At 40.4% G+C, this 22,173-nt stretch overlaps 1 protein-coding gene across 1 annotated transcript in view; it reads right to left on the reverse strand.

Annotated features, from left to right (window-relative positions):
• PAPPA2 (pappalysin 2) overlaps positions 1–22,173 on the reverse strand; it is a 302,229-nt gene that overhangs the window by 51,913 nt on the left and 228,143 nt on the right. Inside the window, exons 17-19 of the mRNA XM_037985912.2 lie at positions 7,668–7,836; positions 6,152–6,287; positions 4,092–4,201 (exon numbers count right to left, since the gene is read on the reverse strand). Coding sequence (XP_037841840.2) covers positions 4,092–4,201; positions 6,152–6,287; positions 7,668–7,836 — 415 coding nt within the window. The remainder of the gene's footprint in view (positions 1–4,091; positions 4,202–6,151; positions 6,288–7,667; positions 7,837–22,173) is intronic.

Raw genomic sequence — 22,173 nt, forward strand, 5'->3', positions numbered from 1 at the left:
AGGTAAGGACAAGACTCATTTCGCAAGTTACCTCAGCTCTTCCCTTACATTTTGGAAGCAGCTAATTTAATGATTTCACTTTGTTTTCACATGGAAATGTGACACAAGCCTCAAGAGTTCCAGAAAAGCAATTGCATCCCTATCAATACTGTGAACTGTGACAAGCCGTATAGTTTAGTTATACACCCAAATTATAAAGAGCAGGGCAGAATCTCATACAGATGAGAAGAGGCAGGCAAACTGAGGGGAAGCAACCTGCCTCAAATAAGAATGGCAACTGACCAAGAAAACTTACTATGCATCAAGTAAGCTAAGGTCTATTCATACGTTTCTCATCTGATACTCACATTAATCTACTGAGATCAGTGTTATTTACACTTACACATGAGGAAATGGAGGTACTGACTAGTAAATTGCCTAAGGTTACGCAGTTGGTGAATAAAAGAGCTCATGAGTTAAAAATTCAGCTTTTAGAAAATATATTTTTTTTTATTGCAGGGTCTTCAGTGTTTCTCTGCTAACATCCTCAAAATCAAGTATGGTCAACCTACGTCAAAAACCAAGAATTTACTGACTAAATCATAGTCATGATAAATGCGATGATAGAAACGATCATGTTTGATATACTGACTTAAGGAAGATGTTCCGCATGTTTTTTCCTGAGGTGGTCAACTTAGAATTGACAAGGATATGTCAATAAGAAGCTGCTGAAATGCATCCAGACTGAGAAAAAAATATGCATTTACTTCTGAAGTAGAAGATGGTGCTACCTGCATGTTCTCACTTATAAGTGGGAGCTGAACAATCAGAACATATGGATACAGGGAGGAAATTAACACACACTAGGGCCTGTCAGGGGGCCAGAGGGAGGGAGAGTATCAGGACAAATAGCTAATGCATGTGAGGCTTAATATGTAGGTGGTGGGTTGATTGATAGGTGCAGCAAACCATCATGGCACACATTTACCCACATAACAAACCTGCACATCCTGCATCTGTATCCTGGTACTGAAAATTAAATTAAATTAAAAAGAAAAAAAGAAAATGGTGCTACAGCAGTTTCTTTGCTCATTCAACCAATGTTTCTAAGAAACCTACAAAGTGCCAGGCACTGAAAAAGGCATCAGGAATATAAACAAGAACAAAATGCTATGGAATAGAAGTAAATAAACAATAATGATTTCCCCAAAAGGATAGCTGAGAAAAGGGAGGCTTTAATCGAACAGAGAAAATTGTTTTCCAGTTTAGAGTCAAGTCACTGTAATTGGTATCCCTGCTGTTTTCATGAAGACAAATGGACTGTCATTTTCTAGAATGTTCCATTAGAAACACAGAGGTGGAAGAAACCCTGCTGACTGGAAGGCTTGCACTCGGGCCTCACAGACCCTGCATCTTTGACTGTTCCCAAAGACGCCTTGTGGGGTGGATGGTGAAGCAAATGAAGAAGGATCGATTTCAGTTTATGCCCAAGAGAAAGAAAATGCTCATGCATGCCCAAGGCTTTCTCCCTTTGCCTGCTTATAGAGAAAGAGAAGTGTTTCATCATAGCACACTGAGTTTATGGGGCTGAAAGAAAGGGTCTAGACCATCTGGCACATCATGAAACACGAGGCAGAAACTCTTTCTCCAGGGCACTGTAATTCCAGCTACTGTAGTTTAGCTAAACCTTAACAACAGAATGGAGAGTAAAAGTGAAAGTCTGGAAAGGCCAGGGGATGGGAGAACTTGTGGAGGTGTTTTTCTGACCCTCTCCTTCATACTTCAATGCAGTCTTCACACTGCCCTCAGCAGTGAGGTGCACTCCACCTCCACTCAGAGTTCTCATGAGCCTTGACATCCTAGGAAGGGCAGGCAATGCCTGGTGGGATCTTGCCTGCCTGCTTCTCCTGACCTCATTCTTTTACCACCATCTTTCCTCTCCCTCAGTACCACACATACCCTGGTTTCAGCCAGATGGAACATTTACTATTTCTTACCCTCTTGAGTGCTCCTCTTGATGACAGTTTAAGACCCAGAGGAAAAGCTTTTTGGTCAGTTTCCATTGATCCTTCCCCAACTCCACTAGGCTCCTGAGCAGAAGACTTGGTTGCTTCCTCTCAGGTGTTCCCATAACACCTCTACTACGTTCAAACCTTTTCCCATGTGACATCATCATAGATATCTGATTTCATGGCTAAATTGTAAGTCCTTAAACAGAGGGACTATTATTTTTCACCTCCACATCCCATCACTCAGCATAGCTCATGGCACATAATAACCGCAGTAAATGTTTGTTGAATGAATGACTAACTGAATTAATAGGATTGTGTTATTCTCCATTCCTCACTCAAATCACACTTAGAGTACGTTTTTTCCTGAACCTCCTGCTTTGACACAAATCCATGCCCACAATAAAGCACAATTAACCTGTGAGGAAAAAGCAGAGACTTGAGGATAATGTTTGAATGAAATGTGGCGTATCTCTGGAGTCCTCTTTTGCTCATCCAATGAGAACAGACTTGCAAGAATTTTGTTAAACAGCCTAATAATTAAGTAACCAAGCTCTTAGGCTTTCTGATGTCCCCACCCTCCTCTATTCTAAGAAGAAACAATCGTGTTTACAACACGATTTTCTCCATTTAACTCCTACATAGTCTTTTCTTTCTCTTTTTCATTCACTCATTTCACAAATATTTATTGAGCACATATCAAATACTAGGCACTCTTTTAGGATCTAGGGATATAATAATGATAAAACAGACAATAATCTATCAATGAGCTTTTTATTTTAATGGCAGAAAAAGATGATAGATAAGTAAGTAAAATATGTAATATTCTTGGTAATGATACATCCTAAGGAGGAAAAATAAAAAGAAAGGAGACAGAAAATGTCAGGGGAGTTAAAATGTTAGATATTAATAGAATAACCAAAGATGGCCTTCCTGAAATTTGACTAAAAATCTGTAAGACGAAAAGGAGCAAACCATGCAGATATTCTGGAGAAGAACATCCTGGGCTGAAGGAAGCAAAAGCGCAAACGTGCTGAGGTGAGGGTGCGGCTGGCATGTTTAGGAAAGAGCCAAGAAGCCACCAAGGCAAGATTAGGGGGAGCCAAGGAAAGCACGAGGAAAATGGAGTTGGAAAGGGAAAGGCGGCCACAGGAGGAAAGGAAGCCCCAGAGCTGAGAATCCTGATTTCAGAAGAATCAAATGTGCAGATGTAGACATCAATGCAAGTTTTGACAGGAGGGCTGGCTAATGTGGCCACGCCCCAGGAGTCAAAGTGTTTCAGAAGCAAGGAGAGGGGTGCCGTAAGGGTCAGAAGATGACAGCTGCATTGAGGGAAGTGAGTGGTTCATTCTGTTGACATTGGATTCAAATGTGAGTCATTTTACAGGGGAGGGAGGAAAAATGGTTTACAAATGGCAGTGAGGAGAGAGGATGATGCCTATCCCTCTTGCAGGCCCAGGGTTAGGAGGGGCATGAGGGAGAAAGCAGCAAGGAATGAGTCTTGCGGGGGAGGCAGAGTCCTCAGTGGAGAGCCAGATTTCAGATAGAAAAGGAAGCAAATGGAAAGAAAGCCCAGAGAAGAGGCTGTGGATGTCGTGGATTTTGCTGATGACTGACTTTGAATAGCAGATGGCCCAGGAAAAGGATTTCAGGTTTAGAAAGGGTGGGAGATGCATAAAGGAAAGGCAATTCTCTTCTTACTCAGTTCCTTTAGGCACTCCCCTGCTTGCAGTTTTATTTTCATCTTTTCTAATCCATCCTTTTCTTTCCATCCTTCTTTCATCTTTATACATTTCTTTGAATTATCCTAACCTGTCCCATCCTATTTTTCATTAGTAGCAATTTTCCTTTCTGTTCCTTATGTCTCTAAGATTTCTTTCCATCTTATACTTCAAACTTTCCTTTAGATGTGAGCTATCTTTTTTTTTTCAAGCCTCCCTCTTTTTGCTTTTCAATGTTTAACTTTTCTTTCTAGGAATAATCCATGTGGTTGTTTGCTTTGAGGATGCTTTGAAAGTCTCTGAAATTACTCCGAAAAACAATGTTCCAAATGTTGCTCAGCAGACTCACGTCTTTGGCACATAACGATGTCCGTTTCCTCACCTGGACTTTGACAGGTTCCATCCAGTGCTCCAGAGTGTCAGCAGTGATGTTCTCAGGCAGCATCACAGGGTCACTGGGGGGGATTACACACAATGGGGAACACACTGCACCTGAAAGAACAGAAGTTTACAGCAGAGACTTGAACTTCCCAGATCTTGTTCTTTTTCTTTCAGGAATCAATAGCTTTGAGTTTTTAAAGAACAATTGATTTCATTATGGGTCACCATATTATGATGTTGTAGGCAGGGCTGATAGTCATCTGTGTTCCCGTAAGGGTCCTTTCACACTAATTGGTAAAGAGACTTTCCCTCAACCTAACTCCACTTGCCCCAAGTGTCCCCTCCTCTGTCTTTTCCAGGATAACACCTCCTCTGGAATGCCTGAATTTCTACACGATCTAGTAACTGAAAGATTGACTCCTGGCCCAGCTGGCCTCCAAGATCTCCTCCAGGACTCTAGCTAGACAAAGTCTATTCTGATTGGCTCATACCTTTTAAGTATATCTAATATCATTCCTGTTTACATGGTCTCCTGGAAGCTTATAATTGCAACAACTACTACCTAAGAACTTGACATGCTGGTAGTGGTGGTGGTGGATGGCAGGAAATGACCCAGAAATTATAAAATTACTCCAGATACTATTCTCTCTGTTGTTGCACTAAAGATAATTGCATTGGCAGCCAACAAACCTATTTGATTAAAGGAGGAAGCAGTGAAGAATCAGAAGCAGAGACTTTGGGTATGTATTGGTCTCTTGCAGAAAAATCTTGCTGTATTCCCTTCCACACAGAGTCCAAGTATCTCCTAAAATTATATTAAGAGAAAATACACTCTCTAGGTTCTCTATTTCCTCATCTATAGATTTGATGATTTCCAAGTTTCTTTTTAGTCCTTACTATCTATGTTTCTATGTTTTCAGTGACTTTTAAAACAATCAAAAGAACTACATCCCTCTTAAGGGCTCTCGATATGTGAGTATATGATATTTTAATGCAGAAATTGGACATTTGGAGGATGAGAATCTGTCTGTGAAACACCACCCAAGAGGCACATCTGAATTCCCTGATACTCTATGCCTGACCACAAGACATCACTGTGCAAAGAGCATCTTGAAGACGGCAATGAGCTTACTAGTTAATACAAATTATACTCATTGGCATTGGTTAGAATGTCTGATAAAATTACTCCTTGCTAATGCAGTTCAGACTTTAGGAGTAATCTTACAAGGTTTCGCATCAGCTACAACTCTTTTCTATGATATTTAGGGCCAGTCAAGGCAAAGTTAACATCACTATAAATCAGTTCTGGCCACAAAGACCTTTAATTGTAATTGCTTAAATAAGAAGTTGTCCATGGCTCTGGAACCTAGTCCTCTGCAGAGAAAGAATGGTTGAAGAATGATGCATGAAAGAGGAATCTCAAATCATCCCTTTCAGTAATTCTCCACTCCAGTAACAACCACAGAGAATAAAGAAGAATGGAAGAGCCCAGCAGACACATGCTATGTGGCTACACAGTCCCACCTTTCATCTTGGAGCTACAAACCATACCACAAATCCATCTGGTCTAGGCCCCTCAAAGTTGCCATAAATCTCATTTTTACTAAAGCAGCTAAGAGTCAACTTGCAATTTCAATCTACTCTTCAGGGAGAACAGTGTCTCTGCTTCGAGATTCAGCTGGGCAGCCTGGGTGCAGTGGCTCATGCCTGTAATCCCAGAACTTTGGGAGGCTGAGGTGGGCGGATCACCTGAGGTCAGGAGTTTGAGACCAGCCTGGCCAACATGGTGAAGTCCCATCTCTACTAAAAACACAAAAATTAGTCAGGCGTGGTGGCAGGTGCATGTAGTCCCAGTTACTTGGGAGGCTGAGGCAGGAGAATTGGTTGAACCCAGGAAGCGGAGGTTGCAGTGAGCTGAGATTGCGCCACTGCATTCCAGCCTGGGCAACAGAGCAAGACTCCATCTCAAAATAAATAAATAAATAAAATTTTAAAAATTTCAGCTGTGCTCAATAAAAGAATGACATGGAAATTGACTTTAAGATTCACTCCTATCCTTACCAATCCCATATCCTTGTTCACATTTGTACTCCACGGAATTCAGCTCTGATGGGGGTGGTGGGCATTCTCCTTGCAGATTCTCACACAACTTAAACTCCTGGGTCCACAGTCCTTCTTTAGTGCAGAGGATGGGAAGCTAGAATATCAAAAGTAAACATCTTAATTATTGTTTTGTTAACTTTATTGAGAGTTGAAAAAAAGTGGTCTGATTAAGTGGTAGTATTCTCCAGTTCTAGAACCTGGACCAAAAGACACTATTGAAACAACATATTGTTACTGGTCAAAAAAAAAAAAAAAAAAAAAAAAAGCCAAAAAAATTCTTTGCTTTTTCCAGGCAGAGGAATCATGATGACAATTTTTTTCCATTAATGAAATATATTAACAATGTATTTTCCTTTATATATAGGAATACAATCAGCTATCAACCAAAGCTCATGAATTCAGAGCTATTTTCGGAATTGTTTCCCAGATGGTGTTGTTTTGCACTGATTCATCCCTACTATCACACAAATGCTGCTTGTGGCAAATGTCAGATTTTTTCAAGATGAGCTTCATCCAGTGAAACCAATTCATAATATTTCCTAAAGGTGTGTTTTTGCCTTTCTGCTTGAATGGACACATCATAGTTGCTTTTGGTCTCACCAAAATTCTATTCCCTTTCTCCACATGTGTGCTGGTTTGTATAACTCTTGGCTCCACAAATTATACTTTATCTAGAACACAGAGAGTAGCACTAACTCTCAAAACTCCAAAATGTAAGATTTTAGAAATGTAGGTAGCCGTCCCTTCATCTGGTCAACTCGATGGTTCCTTAACCCATCAGTGCAAATGGATGTGCTTGATTTCTCAGGGGTCTCATTTTCTGCCATATTCTTTTCACATCTGTTCCATGGTGCTTACCTTGGAGTACCGAAAACTAAGATAACAGGTGCCAGGGAGCAGACAAGGACATTGACCTTTGCCTAGGAAGTCTGCTTGACTTCCTGTCTCATGTATGTGTGTGAGGCTTGAAAAGATTCTAAAATAAAATTGCTTTTAGTCACACAACCAAGATAAGACTGTGTTTTTCATTTGAGACCTTTTGTGCCAAAATCCTAGGGAGGGGAATAGTCAAACAGCACTTCCAGCTTTGCCAAGGAATTTGTGTTTCTGTTCAAGACTCTGTTCTAGAAAAATAATAATACTAGTATTTGTAGTCAACGTATGTCAATGGCCATCCATGAGAGGGGATCACATTGCTAAATCAGGATCCTAGCATTCTTTTTGGGATATACCTGGTACTGCACCCATTGGATTCTTCTTCTTACCTCAGAGGAAGTTCTGAACTCAGGAGAGAACATTTCAAATATGTGGTATTTTCTGAATTTTCTATTGCATAATACCAACACTCCCGATTAGAATCCCAAGTCCCTGCCTGTTGGAATTCTTTAGAAATTTCATTTCTCAAATTTCTTGGATTGGGCATCAAGATTAGAGCACAGCCTGATCCAAAATAAGTTCAAAAAATGTTCCTTACCTTTTCACTTTCCTGGTTACAGTTGAGTACACACTGGCTGTCCAGGTTGAAGCCATTGGTACATTCATACATGCCTTCAAACACAGGAGGGGGTGGCTCACACACCACAGGAATGCAGCTGCCTTGCTCCCAGATTCCACCTTCCAGGCATTGTATCTTCAGGAACTTGCTGATAAAACATAAAACAAAAGCGCTCATCAGAATCTCTCAAGGAGGTCATGAAAGAAGACTCGATCCTCAGCAATATGGGATAAGAATTAGCAAATAGGCAGGGACAGATGGTTTTTGTGAGCCATATGTCCCACTGTCCGAGGCTAATTTCTAAATCATGGAACTAAAAATAGTAATGTTCATTTATTATTTGAAGTAGTAGTAAATGTTATATAGAAATATTTCATCTATTACTCTTAAGAGGGTTTGATAAATAGTGCAGCATCTAAATTGTAGTTGGGTTTTCTTTGAGATCTTCATCTTGGAAAAGACTCACAACTAAGTACAATGAAATGTCAGGTAGGATGGGGTACAGAAAAGGTTATCGCATATTCAGAGAACTGATCAGAAGTGATTTGAGGATCAACAGTGTTGATACGGCAATATAATTGACGAAGTTGCTACTATTTATTGGTTCTTCAGAGAGGGGAGAAAGTGCAGCAATATGAGTTTTCTTTTAAAACAGAGATTCTGAACCTAACTTTCAGAAGGACAATAACTTCCGAGATGACTGCTTCATTTGTTTACAAGTTTATTTTTCCTTGGAAAGAGTGCATACCTTTCACCAGCTTCTCAAAGTAGACATGACTCAATACTGCCCTGGAAGAATTGGTCCTCCTTCTCATGCCCAGACATGGTCCCCAACCACAGTGACAGCATTTGATGTGGACTGGAGTCAATGGAATTAGGGTCCTTGCTACTGAGGATTCCATTCCATTCCCCTTTTGACTCACTGCAGTTTGAAAGTGCTTTCCATGTTGCTGTTTTAACATATCCACTTCTAATGCAAAATACTCCTGGTTACAGATGAGCTTGTAATTCTAAAATAAAAATAACCCTTTGGCCATTGACTCTTCCAAACATGTAGTAGCCTTAAATTACCATTTTCTAGTCTCATTATGCCCCTTTTAAGGTTAAATATGCCCACCAACCCCTGCATATTATCTTCTGACTATTGTGCCATACCTCCTGTGGGCTTCTGCAGTACTCTAATCTTACACTAGTAAAACATTTATCGCATTGTTTTATAAATGCACATGTGACTGTCTTTCCCACTAGATTGAAAGCTTCCAGAAGCCAGAGGCTATGTGGTGGTCTTGTTTTTAATTCCCAAGAACTAAAATAATATCTCATTTATATTCAGCATTAAATAAATATCTGCTGAATTGAATCATTGAACTGAAACTAACAGCATGTCAGGCACATTGCAAGGCACATTCGATGATACCAAATTGAATCATTATAATACTAATGAAATCATCTTTCTTTTTCTTTTTCTTTTTTTTTTTTTAATGAGACGGAGTTTCAGTCTTGTTGCCCAGGCTGGAGTGCAATGACGCTATCTCAGCTCACTGCAACCTCTGCCTCCTGGGTTCAAGTGATTCTCCTGCCTCAGCCTCCCAAGTAGCTGGGATTGCAGGCATGTGCCACCACACCTGGCTAGTTCTGTATTTTTAGTAGAGATGGGTTTTCTCCATGTTGGTCAGGCTGGTCTTGAACTCCCGACATCAGGTGATCCACCTGCCTCGGCCTCCCAAAGTGTTGGGATTAGAGGCGTGAGACAATGTGCCCAGCCTATGAAATCATCTTTTTAATCCCCACTTCATAGAAACACACTGAACGATGTTAAGTAATTTGTCAAAGATCTCACATCACAGAATTCATTCAACTTCAAATAATTTTAATAATAAATTATTTTAATAGTTAAACACATGTAAATAATACATACTTAGAAATAAGTTGAGTGTTTTATTATTAAATAATTATTTAGATTCATATCTTTATTCCCAAGAACATTTTGCAATAGAAATCTGATTTTTGGCAGGGCATGGTGGCTCTCTCCTATAATCCCAGCACTTTGGGAAGCTGAAGCAGACAGGTTTCTTGAGGTCAGGAGTTTGAGACTAGCCTGGGCAACATGGCAAAACCCTCATATCTGCAAAAAATACAAAAATTAGCCAGGCACAGTGGCATGCACCTGTAGTCCCAGCTGCTGGGGAGGCTGAGGTAGGAGGATGGCTTGAGCCTAGAAAGTCGAGGCTGCAGTGAGCTATGATCTTGCCACCGCACTCCAGCCCAGGTGATAGAGTGAGACTGTGTCTCAAAAAATAAAATAAAATAAATAAATAAAAAATCTGATTTCTATAACTGGAATTTTTTTTGCATCGTAGTTCTTTCCGACTTTCAGGTTCAGGAGTACATGTGCAAGTTTGTTACATGAGTAAATTGTGTGTCACAGTGGTTTGATGTACAGATTATTTCATCACCCAGGAAATAAGCATAGTACCCTGTAGGTAGTTTTTCCATCTTCACCCTCTTCTTCCCCTCCACTTTCAGGTGGGCCCCACTGTCTGGTGTTCCCTTCTTTGTGTCCATATATACTCAATGCTCCCCTCCCACTTACAAGTGAGAACATATGGTATTTGGATCAAACAACATTTAAAGGTAAATGTTATTATCCACACTTAAGAAAACTGAACCTGAGAGAAAAGTAAAGCTTACTCAAAACACACAGCAAACCCTGCAGGCAGGATGCAGACCCAGGTTTGCTCACAGCCGAAGCCCCCGGTCCTCCTGCCACATCAGGCTCTAACTGTTTCTGGCATGGTCCACAGTTTTACTAACACATCCTCATCCTCGGCTGAGCACTCAGAAGCCCTGTGTCCCAATGCCACATCCATAAGTGGGCGAAAAAGAAGTTTCACTTTAAATTTTTGTATTGAGTAATGAATTACACATAGAAAAATATGCAAATCTTAGTGTGTGGCTTGAGGGAGTTTTACCTGTGAATTCAGCTGGGTAACCAATCACCAGTGAGATCAAGATGCAGAACATGTCTAGCCCCTAAGAATTCCCCCTTGCATTCCTTCCCAGTTAAAATCCCCCCACCCTCACGGCATACAGTATTCTGCAACACCACACACTTCTGATTTTCATCAGCATAGAGGAGTTTTGCCTGGTTTTAAACTTTATACAAATGAAATGTACTGCTTAGTAAATTGCTTCTTTCCCTCCAGAAAGATGACATTTAAAAATGCCTCTCCAAATCTATTTTCAATTAAGGGTTTGCAGCTCTTTTTTACTCTAACGAGGCTCCTTTCTGTCCCTCTCCTAGAATGGATATTTTACTCCTCCTTCACACTGCAGAGTTTATATCCTCCCAGGGACTCTCTTCTTTCTACCACCTCCCACGGATGAAATCCTTCTCCTACCTCTGCTGAACTGACATCCCCCAGCTGGAGAAAGCAGGCAATACCACTGACAGCAGGGGAGAGGCACAGCTATAAAAACCTTGCATTTCAGCATGGTTATAAAGGAAAACCCTTGCTTGGCCAGGACGATCATATTTTGACTTCATGTGGTATTTTTCTCCGAATTGGTTGGAATACTTCAACCATGGAAATAGTCTTCCCTTTCCTTGCCCAGAGTTAAGGAGCCATTCAAGAATGCCGATTTCATATATTTCCTTGCCAGTTTAATAACCTCAGGGGTGAGAGTAGACAGATCAAACTTGGATGGGGAAGAAGAATGTAGCCTTCCATCGTGGCACCCAGACAATGCAACAGGCCCTGCGCTACAAACCACCATCAACACAGGGAGGTGGATGGCTAGAAAGCAGCAAGAGAATAGCACAGCTACACCGGACCCCGACTGGAGAAGAGGCACTGCAGGGAAAGGTTGGCAGACAGAGTCCCAATTGCATAGGAAATTCTGTTTTCTTTCTGCAGGAGTTCCTTTGCCCCTCTGAGCCTCAATTCTTTTTCCTCATGGTTTCTTCTCCTTTGTACAGAAGACAGCTTTCCACTGCCATCTCTCCATGGGCCTCCCAGGACTTCCACATCTCTCTGTATCAGACAACCAACGTCTCCACCCTTAGTCTTCTAGCAAAGCATTTGATAGGTTAAGTATCTTGGGGCCCAATAGTGAGGGCTGTCTCATTTTGCCTGATGTTCATGTCGTGGATCCCAGCTTATGGTGCAAGCCTTGAGATTTCATGGTATGAAATTTGGCACTGCAGTGCTATGACTGGTTGGATTGTGCCAGGGTTCAGAGTGTTCTGGATTCTTCCTAGTCCCAAGAAATCTGGTTTCCCCACAGGGCCCTTGAAGAAGACTGAAGCCTAAATCTTGCCACCCATCCTGCTCATGTTTTTGTTACCTAGCGCTATGGACTAAATGTTTGTGACCCTCGCAAACTCATATGGTGAAATGCTAACTCCCAATGTGATGGTATTTTAGGGGGTAGGGTCTTTGGAAGGTAATTAAGTCACGAGGGTGGAGCCTTCCCAATGCCCTCATGAGAAGACACATAACAGCTTGCCCTCTCTGTGCTCTGCCATGTGAGGACACAGAAAAAAGACAATCATCTGGCCGGGTGCGGTGGCTCATGCCTGTAATCCCAGCACTTTGGGAGGCCGAGGTGGGCAGATCACGAAGTCAGGAGTTCGAGGTCAGCCTGGCCAACATGGTGAAACCCTGTCTCTACTAAAAATACAAAAATTAGCCAGGCGAGGTGGCAAGCGCCTGCACTCCCAGCTATTTGGTACGCTGAGGCAGAAGAATTGCTTGAACCTGGGAGGCGGAGATTGCAGTGAGCCGAGATTGCACCACTGCACTCCAGCCTGGTAGACAGAGTGAGACTCTGTCTCAAAAAAAGAAAAAAAAAAAAAAAAAAAAAAGAGACAATCATCTGCAAGATAGGAAGGTACCCTCGCCAGATAAGGGATCTTGGACTTCTCAAGTTCCGGACCTGTGAGAAACAAATGCATGTTGTTTAAGCCACCCATCTATGGTGTTCTGTTGCGGCAGCCCAAACTGACTGAGACACAGCAATGGATGGACTGATTTCCAGTGCCTCTGCATTGCTTCTAGTTTGGTGATGTTGAGGAGTGACCTTTGACACCTTTAAAATCATGAATGAAAAAACTGGTTTATTCACAATGATCCTTTGTGTATGGCTTAAGCATCAGGAACCAAACGACTCCTTGAAGTCATGAAGTGAATAGATTGCATTTGAAAGAATGATAGCATTGGATACTAGACAAACAGGCCCTTACCAGGACAGAGATTCCAAAACATCTCTGACAGCCCATGCCAAGCACCCTCCATGTAAAACATTCTACTCGCTGTCTATCAGCCAAAACATCTCATTTGTAGACAGGAAATCACATTAGTAACCATGAAGTGATTTACCCGCACACAGCAATTCATAGATTTCAAAGTTCTCAATTCATAATATAACATTCTGATCATGAGATCAATGATTTCCAACTTACATGTATAGACCAATCCCATCAGAATTATGTAGAAGCCACTTTAAAAAATCTAGATTGCAAGGCTTAGTGCATTAAACCTCCTGAGAGTGGCCCAGGACTCCGTATCTTTTTTTTTTTTTTTTTTTTTTTGAGACGGAGTCTGGCTCTGTCGCCCGGGCTGGAGTGTAGTGGCCGGATCTCAGCTCACTGCAAGCTCCGCCTCCCGGGTTTACGCCATTCTCCTGCCTCAGCCTCCCGAGTAGCTGGGACTACAGGCGCCGCCACCTCGCCCGGCTAGTTTTTTGTATTTTTTAGTAGAGACGGGGTTTCACCGTGTTAGCCATGATGGTCTCGATCTCCTGACCTCGTGATCCGCCCGTCTCGGCCTCCCAAAGTGCTGGGATTACAGGCTTGAGCCACCGCGCCCGGCCTAGGACTCCGTATCTTTAAACTTGTCAGAAGTTTTTATGTGCAGCCAGGTTGGCAAACTACTAAAATTCACCCTACCTTCTCATGCTAATAAGGTGTAGAAACCAGAGAGGAAGATCATCTACCTCACAGCCCTGTGACTGTTCCATTTGGTCTTTGCTAAGCATCCAGCCTTTTGGCTAGGGTTGTTAGTTGAGAGTTCTTGCTCTGTGATTTCTTCCTTACTCTGTAAATGGTATCATGAGGAGTTGGGGTTGGGGGAAGGTTTGTATTTATTTTCCCTCTAACTTCTCTAGACAAATCAGCACAATTTCCAAGTTAGAAGGTGCTTTTTCCAATTTCGAGAACTTATGGTATCCTCCTAGTGCTGAAAACCCAGCTGTGCTCTTTCTGCTTCTTACATCATTGCCAGAAATAAAGATCTTGTAATCAAAAGTTGGCTGAAAGTTTGATTGATGTCACTTGTGGCACACATAGTCTACCCCATCCTTCTATGACCACTGTAAGGTTTTCAAGAGCAACATTTATTTTCCATTGGAGAAAATAAAAGAATGATTTGTTGAGTCCCAGCAAATTATCATGTCTTTGCCGATCAAGGGCACCTGGTGTCTCCAGTGGGTACTCCCTCAAGAATAATAACAACAACAGAAAAACAATAACATGTAGAGCACTTAAGTGCTAACTATTGTATAGAAAAATATACATCTATACTATTTTGTCCTCAAACCCACTTTGTGTGATAGGGACTATTATTGTTTAGATTCTTGATTCCATCACTCCACATATTAGCCTCCTCAACCATCCCCAGCTCAGTAAATGATACCATCAGCTGCCCTGTTGCTCAAACTTGGAACTTAGAAGCCATCACTGATTCTATTCTTCCTCTCAATCTTACCTTTTTGCTCACCCCATCTGCTTTCTTCTAACAACAAGTCCTGCTCCATCTCCCAGGTATTTCTGAAAATTGTCTCTACACTTCAGCATTACCACAAACATTAACACAAGCCACCATCTCTCACTTCCTAACTGAACACTCCACTTCTCCTCTGGATCCCTTCCCAGCCAGTCAGCGAACACCAGTCAGAGGGAACTTTCAAAAAAATAAATTTCCCTGTGTAGAACATTTCCATTGCTTCTGTTAGGAGGAAAAATGAAATCCAAAGTTCTTTCTTCAGTCTACAAAGTCCTGTGTGTTCTGGCCCCAATTTCTCCAACCTTATTCAATGCCACATTCACCTTCCTTAATGCACTTCACCGACACTGGACTTAGAATCCCAAGCACAATCCATGACCTTTCCAGCCACAAGAGTTGATGCCATTCTCTCGAATCATGATGCTTTTCTTTTTTTTAATCTTCTCCTGACTGGCTCCTTCTCTTTCTTCCTATCTAAGCATAATTCTTACCACCCCAGACCATCCTTATTTTGCCCCTCTAACTTTTTCTTTTTTAATCAAAGCATCTTTTTTTCTTTCATAGGATGCATACCCTGAATTATTTTGTGTATTGGTTTTACTTGCTTATCATCAGCTCCCACCACGGAAAAGAGCTTGGTGAGGGCAAAGCATTATTTGCTATGATATTCCCAGTGCACAGCACAATGCTCAGTACATAATAGCTGTCAATAAATATTGGTTCAACGAATGTATAGATGTTGATTTTATAGATGAGGTAGGATTTAGAAACATAAAATAACTTGCCTGGGGTTATCTAACTGGTTGATGGCACAGCAGAGATGTGCACTATGATGAGTCTCATGCCAATGCCTATATTATAATGTGGAAGCACTCATGTTTCCACCAATGGAGCTACAGATAAATTACCTCTCCTCATTTAGTGAGTTTGTGCTGAGGATCCCCAAATCCTATCATTTAGAATATCCCTAAAAAGAAGATGTAAGGGAAAGAGGCAATTGCATGATTTCCATTATATGAATTAGAAAACTAAAGCATTAATTTGTTGTGTTTTGTCTGATACATGGTCAGTTTTTGAACTGAAGTTAGAAAGCCTTTTCACTCAGAATACGGTTAAACCTCTTACTACACACAGTGTGGTACCTAAAGCAGCAATATTAGAATCACCAGGGAGCTTGTTAGAAATAAATCTCAGGATCCACTTCAGACTGACTCAACAAGAATGTGCATTTTTAAAAGACCCCCCAAAAATTCCTATGCATATAAAGATTGAGAAATAGTGATCTAGACCAATTTAAAAGATACGGTTCTCTACTTAGCCCCAAACAGAACCATCAGCACTTCCAAACCCCATGCCAGTTTTCCTCTAACAAATTGCGGGCCTGGTTTCCCAAACCAATATCCTAAATACGGAGTAAGTGGACTTCAGACACAGTAAGTCTGCAGCCCATCATAGTTATCATGCACTCTCTAATACCAGATCTCCTGATGTCCTATTCTAGCCCTTTCTACAAGATGAGAAATAGTATCAGCAGGACCACCCAACAAGACATACTGGATTTGGCCTTCTTCTCTAACAAAGAAAAAAAAAAGCCCCTTACAAAGCTCTCCTCACATGTAAAATAGAGCCTCTCTGAAAAAAATGAGCCACCTGCTAACTCGTAAAAGTGTGTAGACTATTTTACTTCCATGTCCCACCCCTCACTTTTATCTTTGGACTTTCTTCTGCTAATTCTTATGTCTCCAGATTGGCAGGTACAATCATGCCTGGTCCCTAGGTTTGAACACCTAAACCCAAGTTTGGGGTCCCTTCTCCATTTTCCATTGCTGATGTCTTAATCATCTACATCTCCTTTCCTAGTCTCGCTCACTTCAAGTTCAGCAACTCCCACTTCATCTCTTTTCATGAGTTTCTTCCATTCTCCATGCAGCCAACAGGTTTTTCTACCAAATATGCCCAGGTTACACCCCAAACTAAAAACAACATTTAATAGGAACCTCTTTCTTTCACCATTCAATTACTTGTCCATTTACACAGTCATTCAACAAATATTTATTGAGCACCAAGGATATGCCTATGTATTATATTAGGTCTTGCAGTTGTAAAAACAAATATAAATATTATAATAGGGTTGGAATACTGACCTGAGAGAGGCACCAACACTGCCTGCAGGCATGAAGAATATCAGCAAAGGAAGACTTTGTGTGGGTTCACCAGGTAGAGAAGCGGAGGAGGATATGCCAGGCAGAGGGAACAGTGCAGGTGAGAACCCAGAGATTTTAAAAAGTCTTAGCCAAAAGTGTAAATGGAGAAATGGAGGAAATATGCATATTCCCTCTACCTCTCCTTCCCTCCCTCTCTTTTCTACCTATTGTTGGGGAGGGTCAGGGCAGGGGAAGAGCCTGAGGGAAGTCCACTGGAACAAAATTCTGGCAGAAAAGAGCAATACACTGTATACACTCAACATCAGGGGACAGGTGATCTCATTTGTAAGAACTCCTTTTGTCATCTTCATAAAGTTTTTAGCACAAGAATTCCTCCAGGTATTGTTATATTTCTGTTCCTGATCAGCTTGACTCACAGACAGGCATGATCAAAAGTGCTCACAGGTATATACACACACTCACACCCTCACTTGGGAAGTAACCACTGCGGGTCACTGTTGCTCCTTGAGAAAGCAATGTTATTTGCATGGTCCCTTATCTGGAAGCCACAGCAATGATAAGACCCTAGTCTGCTAAAGTGTTATCAGAACCTCTAAAAAGGTATGGTATACCTAAGGACCTGGAATACACACAGGTGGATCCTGCATTGGCCATACTCCTGACATTACATGCCTCGATGTGGGCTGGAAGAAAAAGAGCTGATTACCATTTTCCTTGCCCTGACTGAAAAGGGAGAATTGGAAGTCACGGTGGCTTCAGCAGGCCTTTAGTGGCTGCACTGGGAGATTCTCATCAGGAAGAACATGTGGCACAGTGGCTGAAAGCAGGTGCTCTGGAATCAGGAGATGTTAGAGCTCTAGCCTTGGTGCTTAATAAATCTCTAACTTTAAAAAAAAAATCACGTAAACTCCATTATTCTCAGTTTTCCTCGCTAGAAAATAGGGATAGTCATACATTCTCCACAGGGTTATAAGTAGATTATGTGAGGTAGTATATTTAAAGTATGCAGTTCAATGAATGGCACATGACCACGATCAACAAGCAGCGGAAATTACTAGCTATGCCTGATGATCAGAAGATCTGCTCAGCCACACTCCTCTCTCTCTCTCTGTCTCTGTCTCTATCTCTGTCCCCCGCTCTCTCTCTCTCTCTCTCTCTGTGTGTGTGTGTGTGTGTGGGTGTGTGTGCGTGTGTGATGAGTATGGAATGTTAACATTCTGCTCATTTTCTCCACCCTACTTAATTCTTCATATTTCTGTCCCACCCAGAATCCCTCAGGAGACAGTTCATGAATCAGTTTGACCTGGCCTGACCCCATCACTAGAGAGCAAAAGGAAAACCACAACCAAAATGTTCACTCAATGGGCTGAAGAAAGTGTGAGCCAGAGACACAGGAGGAGTAGGACAAACGAAGACCAGAAAGAACAGCAGGGGGTGAAGTTATGGGTTGAAAAAAACCTACTGGTTTATATATAACAATTAAGCTCTTACTCAGGTTTCTAAAAATTTATTCTGATTAATAGATATTAGTAGTCAATATAAAACAGCAAGTTTTACAATATGATGCTCTCTAGTTTGGGGCTGAAGTTAACAGGCAAATTACGAATTCAACAAGGGCTGAGTTTGAAGTGAGAGCATGCATGCCGGTCACCAGGCCCCTTGAAGCCTGCAGTCAAGATCTGGTCTGCAGCTAGGTGTGTATATGAGTGGCCAAGGCTTGGGGCAGAGATTCAATCACTGTGAAGCCAAAAGAGGCTTTAATAAATTAGCCTAAAGCTCACATTATCCTACAATGGCAAGAGATTTGAGGATTCCAAGGATAAATTTTGAATGTATTTACTATAAAGACTAACTATAAAGCCAGGCAAGGTCTTATTGGAAAGAAAACACATTTCTATTTCTCACAGTTACATGAGTGTACATAGAGATTAATGTGTGTTCTTTCCTTGAGCAATCATAGATAGAACATGTGTATACACCTATTCACCTATGTATAGGCACATCGCTATGATGCAGAGCTTAACAATTAGGTAGATTACTTTTATAATTTTTTAAAAGCTATGAATACAGGATACTTAATGAGTTTTATCTTGCCTTATCTGCACAGTTTTCAGTTGATTAACCAAGTCTTTCTTTCCCTTCCTAGGATAGGATAAAGTCAGTTTGAATCTTCCAAAGTTTCAAGCTATGGTTCAAAAAGATCAAGAGCCTAAAAATCTGGGTAATGTCACCAGGACATGCCCTTGCCCTTCTCCTTCCAGACCAGCCTGACTTTATTTGCTCATCCTAATTTTTTAAATTATGACCAGATCTATCTTGCTGATTACGTGGTTTCTTTTTCTCCCTCTTTCCCCCATTTTCCTTGATCTACTTGAAGCCACTGTAGTACTTGGTCACTTCTTGAGTTGTCAGCAGGATGATATAAAGCAGACAGAGAGTGTACTAATTGGGGGAGAATAGTACATTTTTAAAAATTTAGTAAACTTTCTATTTTGGTGTATGTTTTGTTTTATAGGCAAGGGAAATGCACTTTTTCCACTGGTAATTGAAGACCTGTACCTCTGACCTCGAATGCCAATTCCAGTCTTCCTGGACTCTGTGCTATTTTGTTTTTTTTTTAATTTGTTTTGTTTTGTTTTGTTTTTAGCATAGGCACCAACCACAGATGGGAGACAATGGCCACTGATAAAAATGTAACTGAGTATACTCCATGTTAAAGAAGAAATTTCCCTATTGCACCAGAAGGATAGCCCAAACAGCAACAGTCATTTTGTAAGAGCCATTAACCTGGTAGAAATTATGATGGTGTTGATGATGATGGTAATGGTAATGATAATGATAATGATGATGGTGATGATCATAAACAGCAGCAGTGTTGATGAACTGAAGCATAATATGACCAAAAATTTCGCTCAGTTCTTTGCATCTACTATCTCATTTATTCCTTACAAAAACCAGTGAGTACACCTATTATTTCTATCCTGTAAATCAGAATAATGATGTTCCGTACAGATCAGTAACTTGCTCAAGATCAAAAAGCTAATAAATAGTGGAGTTGAGATTCAAATTTAGATCTCAATAATGCCAGACCCTGTATAATTAACCACTAAATGAGGAGATAAATCTTGGACTAAGAAAACCCTTCTTAGCCATTTGACTAAATTACCTTCTTTAGAAGTTTTAGGGATGTGTTTAATTCTAAAAGTTAATTCTAGAAATTCTAAAAAAGTTTTCCCAATATTCCAACTTCAAGGGAGAACTAGATCCAGTTTTCTTGGATGTGAATGGATAACAATGAACCAAAACTCATCAAGAAGGAAAGAACAAAACCTTGGCTCCTCATGCAGACCAAAAGTTATTCAGGTATTATTCTAACAGTGCCCTAAGTGCTGTCTACTAAGTCCATGTCTGTGCAACAGTTGTGTTTTAATATATCACTGCTTTTTTTTCTGATGGTAATAAATTGTTATGTATCTACCACTTCTTGCAATGATGTTTTACCAAAGTGTTGGCTCTTCTCATTGTGGAGATAGAAAATAAAATAGAAATGTTTGGGGCTAGAAATCACTCAATTATTTCCGTTTATTTTACGAATGCAGGAAAGGGCTGAGAGAAATGAAGTGATTTGCTGAAACAAAAAGCCTTTGTAGCCAATAGCACAGTTTCTGGAGACAGAATGGTTTTCATCCTAATTTTACCATTTATTGGCTGAGTGATCATGGGCAGGCTACTTAACCACACTGAGTCTCAGCTTCCTCATCTATAATAGGGGATAATAAAAATATATTAAAATATAATTACTATATCAAATTATATACTATTATATAATAATATATTTTACTACACTATTATTTTGTTAATGATAAAATGTATTACTGTTATGACAAATTATGGGGTATTGTGAACAAAATACCTAGCATATATAGCACATAGTGACAAATCATCATCACCATAGTCATCCTCATCAATACCCAACAGAACAGAGCCCAGGCTTTAAGCTTTTTAACACTGCCACACCAATCTTTCTATGTGTGTGGAAACGAGTCAAATATACACACCCAGCTCCAGTCCATCTCAGGCTCTCCCCCAAGTTAGGTCAGACAAGGTTTCACTAAAGGCATTCACCAACCAAACATTTGTTAAATAATAAATAGTCACAATGTGAGGCCTGTTAATTTCAGCCTTGACTTTCATTTGTGTTTATAGAACTTAAACAGATTTATGTACTTTGGAAAAGTTGATGCTGTGGGCAACCCTCAGAAAGGATGGATGTTACAATTACCCAAAAGAAGATCTGACACTATAGCACCCCACAGATGGCATCTTGATGAGTGACTTATAGAAACAAAGATTGTCTACCTAAAGTTGGAAGGTTTGAATCATTTAGAAGTTAAATTAATTATGGGCTCTAATGACGTTAACCTAACCTTCACACATAAAGATAACACATAATGAGAAAAAGGCAACCATGGAAGTGAAAGATAAGGGAGAACATAATATGGTCATAATGATAAAATATAAGTCAATCACACTTACTTTAGCTTCCCAGGAAATCAGGTTAATGAAACAGCAAAGGGGTGATTAACGATGATGTGTATGTGGAAGTAAATTGCATAGGAGAAAAAAGAAAGGGTCTTAAAGGAGAGTTTGTGCATATTCTACAATGTGACAAGGAAAGAACTCCTGAAACTACATATACTTTACAACCTCCTTGGAGTTACAATTTTGCTTACATTTTCTCTATTACCCTCAAAAATAAAAAAGTCTCAAAGAGACGTGTTAAAATCTATCATGCAAAAGTGCTGCTACAAAAATTTTAAATAGAGAAGCCTTATTCTGGATCTTTCAGGAAAGTCAAAATTTCATAACTGATGTTAATCTAACAGGAACAAAAGTTTGACTAGACCAGTGCTTCTTGACCTTGGCTGTACATGGTAGCAACTTGGGGAACTTTGGAAAATACAGATGTCTGGACCCCACCCCCAGAGATTCTGATGTAATTGGTTTGGGGTGTGACCTGGACATTAGGATTTTTAAAATCTCCCTGGGTGATTCTCATGAGCAGCCAAGTATGAGAAGCATCTTTCTGGTGAGCTTGTTGAGAGGTAATCCTTTTTCTGTTACCGTTAACTTGCATAGAGTGGCACTAATCAGGCATAAATGTCTGTTGAATAAATAAAATTAAAACTGTCTTTGAAGAATGACCATTCTTTCTATGTCGTTGAGATAATTGCTAGAAAAAAAATTTTACATATACTACATATATATGTTTAAAGTTCTCATTCACTCTAAAGCATTTGAAACAGGGATTTCTATTACCTCGTAAGAAAAACCTCTCCTCTCCTTCACTATTTTTAGCATCAACTTTCACATCAAAATTCTATCATAAGTTTGCATACAAATGCAATGCTTTTACCCATTTAGAAAGTATTGAATACCTACCAGTAAATAACTAGTCATTGGGCACAAGATACTAAGCAAAATATTTGTGGTCTATTTGCCAATAGAGATGAGTAACCAGATCATTTGTAATCA

Source organism: Chlorocebus sabaeus, chromosome 25, assembly GCF_047675955.1.
Source record: "Chlorocebus sabaeus isolate Y175 chromosome 25, mChlSab1.0.hap1, whole genome shotgun sequence".
NCBI classification, from domain to species: Eukaryota; Metazoa; Chordata; class Mammalia; order Primates; family Cercopithecidae; genus Chlorocebus; species Chlorocebus sabaeus.